Genomic DNA, 12,099 nt, shown 5'->3' with positions numbered 1-12,099 from the left:
CTCGAAAACCAACATACCTGGTACAGCATATTTTAACATGAATTCAAAATGCAAATCAAGTTAAAGAAATGAAAAACATTCCTATTTTTTCAAATACATTTCTCTTTACATTGAAAATTGCTCTTTACAGTACTTGACACCAAGTCAGTGACGTTCACTACCAGACACTCTTCTCAGCTAGCAAATCAAAAGAAGGCATCTGTTGCACCACTGTATGTGTCCAAGTCAGGCAAAGCAGACGACAACACATTGCCGCCGTTGCTAATAAATCCACTTCACGACAAGAAGGACAACAAACTTCCACTTTACATTATACCAAGCAGTGATGTATCAGAATACACTAAACTCAGAAAGTTAAAGGAACCGGAAGCCGCCACGGAATCTCGTCTATCGTTTGCTGAAGCTGTTGACTTTGAACATATTGAAAATTTCTTATTGAAAGATATTGAAACGAGGATAGATCCTACAGGAGTGGCATCACAGACATCAAAAGGAAACAGCTGCACGGCTTTACCTACTCTGAGAAATGATGACGTGCGTGAAAAGGTGGTTTCCGATAGCAGCGCAACTCGTCCGTCAATTGCAGAAAATGTAGACTATAAAGATAGTAAAAGATATATCACTAGAGGCAATTTGGACTCTCAAACAATTAAGGTAGCCCCAGCGGTAACATCAGACACTAAACAGCGTTCATCGCCGAGAAGCAGCCATGCGACTATGAAAACTTTACCGCCTATTAGAGGGTCAAGTGCAATGAGAGATGGCGTTCTTCCAGATGCGGTTTCCCCCATTACCTCAAAATGTAACCCAAACCAACCACCTGCACCAGAGTTGTCACCCAGGTATAAATCGTATTCTCGGTTGAAGTTTCTGTATTACAAATGAATTGATTTTATATATTATTTATCTCTCTTTTTCCCAAAAACATTAAGGTAAAAACTTTTTGGGTATACATTTCAGAAAAGATCCGCGCCATGTAAAAGAAAACGGTGTCGATTCTCTTCAGAATAGTACATCTATTAAAAACAAGAAGAAGGAGGGGTGTGACCACCCAAAGGTGCTTCACCCCCTACAAGTTTTCCGAGGTAATTCATGAAAGTTCACTATCCTATCTAATTAAATGCTTGTTGTCTCTGTGAAAAGCTGAAAGTGTAAAATAATTACTTTCTTGCGAGCTAGTGAATTTTTACTTATAATATTTTCCATTCTTCACTAGATTTTTTTCTCTGTTTTCCTTTCAGAATTCAACATACCAAAAGAAATGTACGACATCTGCTTCCAACCAAATACCGATAAAAGATACGACCGCTGGAAAAGAACAGAAAGGAATGAGAAAAGACGAAGGACGTCAATGTCGTCAAACCATTCTTTTGACGAGGAAGACCAAGAATCGGTTACAGCATTTCACAAGTTAATTCTCGGCAAACAACAGAAGACGGTTGAAGATGCGGTATCTAGGATGAGGATATCCTCCAACAGTGGTACCGAGAGCTGTAAATCTCAACCTACATGTAGTCCAGAATCTGTCAAAACTCGGCACCGTAAGAGAGCGGGGTCTTCGTCCACTGCCTCCGGAGTTAAGAAAATTAGGCGTGAAGTCTATGAACATCCTAGTGTTAGTTTAGAAGGTAGTTACCTACTTATCTTCTCATGATATATTAATTCTATATACAGTACAGTAAAACACGGTTATGATGAACACGCTTTTAACGAATTCACGCGTATTGCAAAGTGATATTTATTTCCCTCGGAGAGGAAAATAATGAAACTTTTATTGGACATAACGAAGTTTGGTTATGATGAAATGTTTTCTGTTGGTCTTGAAGATTTGCTATAACCGTGTTTTACTGTATATGGAAGTATTCAAATGACAATTCACCCCACAGCGGGGTTAAGGTGTCCCGGGTAAAATAACAAGCAATAACAGCATATTCATATAAAAGTAAAATTCTTTCAAGCGTCGCATATTTTTAGCAAAAATCGTTTGTTAATACATTAACAAACATCGTATCACGTGGGGAAATCCTTTGCTTACCTATTACGTCGTCATACAAGTGACGTAGAGCTATTTTTATCCGCTAGACTTTTAGTTGTTTATCACCTCGTTCCAGGTGAAAGATGCACTCAAACCATTTGCAGCTTGGGCTTGATATGTCGACATTAATATAGTAAATTTAAAGAGTGATACGGATCGGTACAATATCCTCTCAAATATAGCAATTTCCATAATCTCAACTCAAATGTTGGGCATTTTCCACATTCACATCCAAATCGTATCTAAACGAGGCAAAATATTGTACCTTCCGTATCAAAATCCTAAATCTACAACTAGTTACCTTTCTGAATATGCCTAGGTCGAAATAAAATATCGTCATCTTTCACCTGTAACGAGTCGATATGTACATCCGTTGGTTTTCTTTATTCTAAATGACTATACACATCGGGGTCGATATCAAGGTCACAAAGTCATGTAAAGATTACTTTACAGTCTTTCGTTCACATATTATATATAAATATATGAGACATATATTATTGAAGAAATTTAGGGGGGGGGGGGGGGGGATCATCTGACAAACAGATTTTAAAACACATACAGCTTGAACACTAGATAACGGCAATAAATAGCGAGAAAATATTATGACATTTTCCCCGTGATACAACTATAGACCTGGGCCCGGTTTTTCGAAAGCTGGTTAACTTTAACACAGTGTTAACTCGGTGTTAACTTCTGTGTTAAAGTTAACCATGTGATTAACTGTTTTTCAAAATGCGAGTTTGCGTTAACACTGTGTTAACGTTGTGTTAACTTTAATCCACCTCCAGTACCTGTGTTAAGTCTTAACACAGTGGTTAAAAATGGCCGCCTACTTCATTTTCTGTCCGCCTCGGACCAAAAATCATGAAAATTTCAAAGGCTTAGACATTCTGAGGTGTGTATTGATGCTGAACTATGACGGTGTTTTGTTTATGTTGTCATAAATTGATATTTTCGTCAAATCTCATGAAATTTACCTAAGGGGAACAGCTAATGGAAAAAACTAGTACAGTTGGATGATGGTGTTACACTTTGCTGTCAGTGGCAATATCTTGCACGCATCTATAGATACTTTCGGCAGAAACTTTCAAAAAGGGGGGGGGGTGTCAATAAAACTCGTATTATATTCACTTATATGAAATCCTGCAACAGGACCCATGCTTAAGATGTAATTTTACCTAATTTTTGGCTTCCAAATGTCAAAGTGTATGCAGGCCCTTAGTTCATGATGATAATCTCCATTGAAACACCAACTTTAAAAACACTATTGTCTGCACTGGCCTTGACCTTTTGAAAATCCCTTGTATCATTTACAACTGATTCAAATGAAGATTTGCATGCATGAAACGTACATACATGTATTTTCTTTTTTGAAGGCTGTCTAATAAGAACAGTATTCAATTCAGGCTAATACAGAATAGTTGTTAACACAAACTTAGGAAGAAGAGTTTTTCATTGTTGATATTCCAGATTAATCTCCCTTAGTAGAAATGGAGTGGTGGATCAAGTGTTATGTTTAAAATAAAAAGAATATTAAAATAAATAAATGCATAAAAAGAACATAGATATAAAATGCTATAGATATGTATGTGAACAGACTATCATAAGGTAAATTTATTTATCATTTTCTTCATGAATATCTTTATCTGTATTGGGGAAAATAAGACTTTTAAAGAGTATTAAAAAAAAAAAGAAAGTTAGATATTCTTAGAAATTTAGAATTTTTTATAGGCTAGCATCGTCGTTAAACCCCTCCCATAAATTTTGTCCAATTATGAATCAAACAATATAGAAAACCACATGTTTTATTTCCTAGTCCAAAACATGTAGCACCTCACCCCCTTATTTCTGACAACATACGTTTACTGTTATTTTTACATGCAAAGTCTGACACCCCCCTTCCCCGCTTTTTCATATCATAGCACTAGTGATTGGTAGTTGAAATGTAAGCTTGAACTGAACCCGTATATTTTACTGATAAAGGATGAAACCGACCCCCTCCCCCTTCACGCAACTTAGGATTTTAGGTTCGGCTCGTACAGAACAACTCATTTTAGGGGGGGGGGGGGTATAAATAATTTTGTTTTGGCTTGTCAAGTATTTTCAGACAATTGTGAAGTCAACTTGTTCGACTCCCTATAAACCCCCACTTTGATAAACTATGCAATGAGCCTGCTTTCTACAACATAAGCACCGTTTTTCCCAACTAGGCTTCTAAAGGCCTAGTATATATCATTATATCCAATACCTTTATGATTATTCAAATTGAATAGACTAATAAATGCATTTATACAAGTATAAGTGCATGGCTCACAGTCACGTATTTTGAAACAAAACAATACATGAACATTTCATTAGCTATCTCCCACAAACAAGACTTTTATTTACTCCTGCATTTATATTGTTTACATAGGAAGTACATGTGCATTATGGGTAATCAAATGATTAGCAAGTGGTTAACTCGGTTAACACAGTGTTAACTAATCAATGTGTTAAATTGCTTTCGAAAAACAGAATTTAACCATTGTGTTAGCTAATCACTTGGTTAGGAGTTAACACTGCGTTAAACTTAACCACTGTGTTAAAGTTAACCAGCTTTCGAAAAACCGGGCCCTGTACGTCGTGACGTACTTTTATATTGTGACGTCATATAGTATGAAGTGCACCGAGGTACATTTTATGATGATTATTTTAACTTTACTCGGGACACCTTAACCCTGCTGCGGGCCATCTAAATACAGGTGCATCGAGTGCTAAATCCATTCCAGATAAGGATAGCACAATTTTAACAACCTTGCACAAAACTCGCCACAAGGTTACACCATTAGACAAGCGCAATACACAAGTCCTTCCTATTTCGCCGGAGAAATCGGACTACAAGGCGACAACACCGGACAAGCGCAATATTCAGATTTCTACGGTGGAATTAGAATTTTATGAATTGCATCCCATTAATTCTGGCGGAAGACAAGAATTCCTTCATAATTTCCGTGCAATCAAAAGGTATCCATCACATATACTGTTACAAAATATTAAATTGCGTCTCGATCATTCCAAAATTTTACTTTTCGTTTTTATTACAATGCTTGTTTTAACATTTATAACAGCCTTCCCATTAATGCAATGGCCAGAGATACCTCGGTAAAAATGAGTTGGTCCACTGGAGAAAAACCAACACCCGCGATGATGGGGTCCAATTCTAAGAAAGGGAATACTGTTGGTCAACACCCAAAGAAAACCAGAGGAAATGCAACACTGATGTCTACGCCTGGAAGGATTACGGAATCTGGATCACGTAAGTTTGCAATTCATATAATTCAAAGACAGTAACTAATTTAGACAACAATCTAATTAAAATCATCTGGTCGGGATCCGTACTTCAACAGTCAGAGTAAGTTGTCAACGGAACCCGAACGGATGATTTTAATTAGATTGCCGAGTGTATTTCACGTTTGTAAACGTATAGAAGTTAATACAATACCAAGGTAGTATATCCTGTTTGTTCTTTTACGCCCCATTTGAAAATATTCAATCACATAGACACGTGACCAGCTCTAAGTGAAGTGCTATACATGTAAATGTAAACCTATGCGTGGCGCTCAGGGCTGTAGTAGTGAGGATTCTTTGTCATGTCAACCCCGGCCGTGACACGGGACCTCCGTGTCAAGGTCATACAGGAAAGATCAGTGGATCTCACTTCTAATGCGCAACACTTGGCCAAGGAACAGTCACTATATTAAACGTCTTAGGATTTAAGTTGCGGCGCCGGCATCGAACCCGGACCTCTTGGTTAGTTACTAAGTCAAAGTCTGGAGAAATTATAAGCCTGGTTCTGTTGGTCTGTAGTAACACTATCATTCTATGTCTGCAATCAGTGATTTTTCGATATTTTTCAAAAGGATCCTGTGGCTTTCGAATTGGGAAAACTTGTCAATATTTTTATCAAATTGGGAAAACCTTGTAATTATTGTAAATATGCTAAACATATCATATCAAACAAAAAATCAAATTCAAATTGATGTCATTCTTCATTTATTTTACATACTTAACTTTCTTTTCTTTAAGCTCAATTTGTTTTTTTTACTATTCTTTCTAAATCTTCTAGAATTGATGCGTCGTTGTCATGTCATATATAAACTATTCACATTGAACATATTTTGTAACAAATACGTTTTTCGTCAGTTTTTATTATCAATAAAAGTGCAAGTTAATTTGGGAAAAAATGGTCTGTATGGGAAGGGGAAATGGCCGTTATTCGGACCTAAAATGGGTCTTTAAAAATCACTGGCAATATATACTTAAATACATGTAAGCATATAAAAAAAAATAGTAAAAATATTGTGTGCAGTATTTCATTCTTTATGATTTATTTGAAAACTCTTGCTGTAAATATCATATGATGCCCTGAATGCATATCACATATTTATATATGCAATTCAACAGCATGCAATATTATAAGTTATATTTTAATAGATATGAGCAACTACCAAGCCTCGATTGCAAAGTCCAAAGCCCAGGCTTCACCAGCTGTTGGACCCCTGACCCCCGGGAGATACAACCCAGGTGTTACTTCTGCCTTCACATTCTCTATGTTTGAGTTACCCAAAGAACATAAAGACAAAAATGACACAATGAAGAAGAAGGCGACTGTACTCAAGAAAAGATCCAAGAAAGCTAAATGTTAAAGTTCTGTACCAAATCTTGCAATATAAGAACTCTTATGTTCTTTGAAATTCTGTATCCTTCTAAACTTTTGTATACAAAACTGAAATATTCAATTCTCAAGAAAATTAAAAAGTGACACAATAACACAAATTCTTTTTCTTTCTCCAATATATACAGAAATCTACATATACATGAAAGGTGACGATAATGAACAGTGATCATTCTCATAACTCCTACAAGCAATACAAAATAGATATTTGGGCAAACACGGACCCCTGGACATAAAAAATAGCGAAAATAACGACCAAATCAGAGTAGGGCAAACATGGACTCCAGGAGATACCAGAGGTGGGATCAGATGCCTAAAAGGAAAAAGCAACTCCTTTTGATCAGTCAAACCCACCCTAAGTCCTAGGTTTTAATCAAGTAAATTGAACAATCCATGATAAAAACATTCTTACAGTTGGTGTGGAACGTGTCAGACAGCAATCGACCTTATCAATTGCAAATTAGATCATTATAACGATCATAAAATTTGTGAAATTTTGATGTTAAATTAGACTGTATAAATCATAACTTATTTGTCAAGTAGTCTGTCTCAGTTTAACAACTGATCATTTGCAGAACGAGCTCTTGTGACTTAAATCACTTGAAACTCATAAACACCATATGCAGGTGATAATGGTATATTGCTACATACATTGTAGATATGGGAAGTTGACGATGGGGAAGCTGATGTCATGGTTATCATAAAATTGAGTTTTTAGTTTACCATTGCCATCTATGTTCAACAAAATACATTCATCTAAATTTGAAGGCGATATGGAAGTCTCTCTGATGTCTTATTTTCGGGTTCACTGGAATATATCAAATAAACGTGTGAATAAAATGAATATATATAGAATAGATAAAACGTTGTTTTATCTAAACTAATATCGGATTTGCAACAGAAACAATTCATAGGAACCATTTTAAACATATTTTTAGCAACAAAATACAGATTAACAAACGTTTGATGGACAAAAACCATGTATATGATATGTCAAAGCTGAACTGGTGGTGATATTCCCATCAAGAGGAGAGCACTCTACATCACATCAGGATATTAACATCATTAGATAGAGTCTGGCAAACATCGTCATCAGAAGATTGGGACGATTTTCCTGCAACAAGAAAGAGTGGTTTATTCTCTTCACAAAAACATAATGTGAATTACAATATCGATATAAACGCAATATATCTACATAGAAACACATTTATAGTCACTTCTAAAAAAAAAAATCTATAATCAGAGTCGTTTTGTGTTCTGATAAAGCACCAAAGTTCTCTAGAAGTGTAACAAAGGGCAGGGGGATATAGGCCCCATGTGGCCCCCATTTCACTTATACATGCATTTAAAAATAGAAACGGTGAAACTAATTGATAAAAGGCCCGCAGGTCGTATTGGTCACTTGAGTAGTAGTTCAAAGTACCATTAGCCCAAGGGCTACGAAATCTACAAAATGTAGAATAACATTCTTCAGAAATTTTCATATCTAAGCTGTAAATCTTAATCTTTAGCAGCAGTATAAAACAAGATGTGGGGTTGGTTTTTTTTTTTTTAAAAACACATATGCCCCTAACATTGCTCATACTCTTGAGACAATTTGCATAAATTTAAGTTATAATATATGTTATATTTACACTATATTATTATTTTAAACCCACCCTAGTCAGAACCCTGGAGTTACGAAATTCACAATTCTTGTACACGCCTTTCTGCTTTTCATAAATATGTAAATGTATTTAGTTTTTATATAGCATCACCAATACTAACAAGAATACTGCAAACGGTACAACATACGCCCGTCGGAAAGTGAAATTCAACCTGTAAGCTCTCTGAATTGAATTCACACACATATTCTGAATAGAAGTTTTAAAGTAGGTCATAGTGCACCCATCTATTGGACATGTCAACTGAGAGGGAGATTGTACCATCAGAATCCATGATGAGAAAAATGTCCAGAAAACTTATTCACCTACTTTTAAGTAGGTCACGGTGCACCAATCAAATTGAAGTGTGAAATGATTGCGTATATCTCGGAAACGGAGGTTGTAATAAAAATTCAGGGCAATACCTGTATGCATAATGAAAAAAAAATCTGGAAAACTGTTTAGCCGTAAAATAGGTCACGGTGCACCAATCCAGTTGAAATGCAAACTCACCCTTATGCCTCTGGAGGAAGAAATTGCCACCAAAGTTCAACGCTGTACATTCATCCGTTTTGAGAAAAAGTCCGGAAAACGTTACCTTAGACTAACACACAGAGATTAATTCAGTTGAAATACAAACTGAACTTGTATTTCTCTGAGTGGAAGCTTGTGAGTAAGTTTCAGGGCAATATCTGTATTTAGAATGAAAAAAAGTTCCGAAAACTTTTTGACCTACTTTTAGCCTTATGTCACGAGCAACCAGACGGACCAATCGAGCTGAATTGTAAACTGAACCTGAGAGGACGCTTGTGACTAAAGTTCAGGGCAATATCTGTATCAGAAATGAAACAAGAAATGTTTGTAAAACATATATACCCCCTTTGGTGCAAAATCGAAAAGGGTTATACACATGCATCATTTAATTGATAGTAGTGCGAAACCAATTCAAGATATTGAACAGTGGCTTATTTGGTAAGTTAGACCAAATCAAAATCGTGTTACGTAAAGGTTCATTTGATGTGTTTGCGGTTACAGAAAGTAAAATAGACAGTGGTATATCTTATTCAGAATTATCAATTAATGGATATAGGCTCGTAAGACGGGACCGGGATAGGCATGGTGGCGGAATTGCTGTGTACATCAAAAATAAATTTCAGGTTACTGGTATGCAACACCATGAAGACATTGAGGTTTTAGATTTTGACATCAAAATAGGTAACTCACCCAGGTTCACTTTTGCAATTGTCTACAGACCGCCAAGTTCTAAATGTGAATGGTTTGAACATTTTGAGAAACATGTGGAAACATTAACTACTATTAAAAATAACATTGTATTTATGGGCGATTTTAACATCGATGAAAATAAGAATTCAAATCTTAAAAACCTAATGAAAACGTACGGACTTCTTCAAATAATTAAAGAGCCCACAAGAGTAACAAAGGACTCCAGCACTCTCATTGAACATATATATGTGTCCGAACCACGGAATGTTTGTAAATCTGGCGTAATACACATAGGCATCAGTGACCATCATCTAGTTTATGCTGTCTGTGGGAAATTAAAGTCTGGTACAACTGTTACATTAATGTAAAATACCACAGTTTCCGGAATCTAGAGGAGGATCAATTCCATCGTGACCTCCATGATGTCGATTGGAATCATATTAAAGAATTGATCATGAGTGATGCAAATGAAATGTGGTGTGAATTCAACTATCGTTTCTTCAAAGTCATTGACAAACATATTCCTTTTAAAGATAGACGAATAAAGGTTAAATGAGAGGAATGGATAAATGATGAAATATTGAATGAGATGCATAATCGTGAGTACCTACATGAAAGAGCATTACAGTCCAAATCAGAGGATGACTGGGCTCTCTACAGAGCAAGCAGAAACCGTGTCACTCTTAAGATCAGAGAAGCGAAACGGGGCTGTGTGGAGTTGATCAATGTACCACTCGACCAAAGGATATGTGGTTCAGATTGAAAACTTTTTTACCATCGAGGCAGAGTTCGACAGCATGTACACATTTGCCAACTGACAACGGTACCTCTTTTGAATCAATGGGTAACCGTTTTAATGATTTCTTTTGTAATGTAGGACATGAAATAGGAAAGCATTTTGATTCTTCTTTACCGGATGTGGAACATCTGAAACCGCCAGGTTCATTTAAAATTTCAGAAATTACAATTGAATTTATTGCAAATGAAATTATCAAAATGGCATCTTCGAAAGCCACAGGTATTGATGGTTTGTCTGTAAAACTCTTAAAGTTGTCATTTAATCATATTGGTGATATTTTACATTTTATTTTTAACAAATCCATATCCTCATGCACATTTGTGGATGCTTGGAAAAGAGCTAGGGTAGTTCCATTGTATAAAGCAGGTGATGAGCATTTGGTAAATAATTACAGACCTTTTTCTATATTACCAGTTGTCAGTAAGATTATTGAACGATATGTCTTCAATTCCCTTTATGAATATTTATCCGCAAACAAATTAATTACAGATAGTCAATCTGGATTTAGGTCAAGTCGTTCATGTGAGACAGCGTTGAATAGTCTTACTGATAAATGGTTCAAAAACATGGACGATGGAAGGCTTACAGGGGTTCTATTTATTGACTTGCGTAAGGCCTTTGATACAGTCAACCATGAAGTACTTTTGCATAAACTTAAATGTCTTTTGGAATTTGTCACAATACTTTTAAATGGTTTCAATCATATCTTAAAAATCGTAAGCAATGTGTCAGTTGGAGAGGTGTGTTATCTAGAGAAAAAAGTATATCCTTAGGAGTTCCTCAGGGGTCAATTTTAGGACCATTATTTTTTATTTTGTACATTAACGATTATCCAAAATGTCTTAAACACTCTTCAGTTACAATGTATGCAGACGACACTTCACAGGATGTGAGTGATAAATCTGTTGATATAATTGAATCAAAATTGCAAGAGGACCTTAAGTTGGGTGCAGAATAGATGCTTAAGAATAAACTCAGTATAAATCTTCAAAAAACACAATGTATGCTTATTGGCACGTCTCAAAGGTTACGGAAATGTCGAATGTCAAATATAGATTTTAATGGTGTACAAATTGAATTTGTGAAGCAGGCTAAACTATTAGGTGTTTATATAGATAATACTTTATCATGGGATGCACACATGGAGTTTATTTCAAAGAAAATTGTCAGAAAACTTGCTGTACTTAAGAGAGTGAGGGGTTTTTATGCCACCAAATGCACTTATCAAGGTTTTTAATAGTATTAAACCGTAATATTATATGAGAAGTGTCCACAAGATGTTTTACATTTTCCACCGGGCTCCTTGGATCCACTATACATGAAACATTAACGATAACAATTGAATCCTCCTGTCTCGACAATATGCAAATCTGCAAATGACATTGAAGTATTGTACGAATTTTCCTCATTCAAACATGATTGATTTTATATTAAAATTGTTTAACGTCCCTCTCGAGAAATTTTCACTCATATTATGGAGACGTCACAATTACCGGTGGAGGGCTGTAAAATTTAGGCCTATGCTCGGCCTCTGAGCAGGAAGGAATCTTATTGTACCACACCAACTGTGACACGGGACCTCGGTTTTTGCGGTCTCATCCGAAGAACCTCCCCATTTAGTCCCCTCGTACGACAAGCAAGGGGTACTGAGGACCGACATGTATCCTAACCCGGATTCTCACGG

At 36.0% G+C, this 12,099-nt stretch overlaps 1 protein-coding gene across 1 annotated transcript; it reads left to right on the top strand.

Moving 5' to 3' along the window:
• The first annotated feature begins 4,900 nt into the window (after nucleotides 1-4,900).
• On the top strand, nucleotides 4,901-6,843 carry LOC130048126 (uncharacterized). The gene is made up of 3 exons (XM_056144391.1): nucleotides 4,901-5,038; nucleotides 5,143-5,330; nucleotides 6,509-6,843. The coding sequence occupies exons 2-3, from the start codon at nucleotides 5,159-5,161 to the stop codon at nucleotides 6,718-6,720; spliced, it is 384 nt and encodes a 127-aa protein (XP_056000366.1). The 5' UTR covers nucleotides 4,901-5,038; nucleotides 5,143-5,158; the 3' UTR covers nucleotides 6,721-6,843.
• Nucleotides 6,844-12,099: the final 5,256 nt, after the last annotated feature.

This window comes from Ostrea edulis, chromosome 7 (genome assembly GCF_947568905.1).
Source record: "Ostrea edulis chromosome 7, xbOstEdul1.1, whole genome shotgun sequence".
Classification (NCBI taxonomy): Eukaryota; Metazoa; Mollusca; class Bivalvia; order Ostreida; family Ostreidae; genus Ostrea; species Ostrea edulis.
The sequence above is the reverse complement of the archived record's forward strand: the minus strand, read 5'-3'. Positions and strand labels throughout refer to the sequence as shown.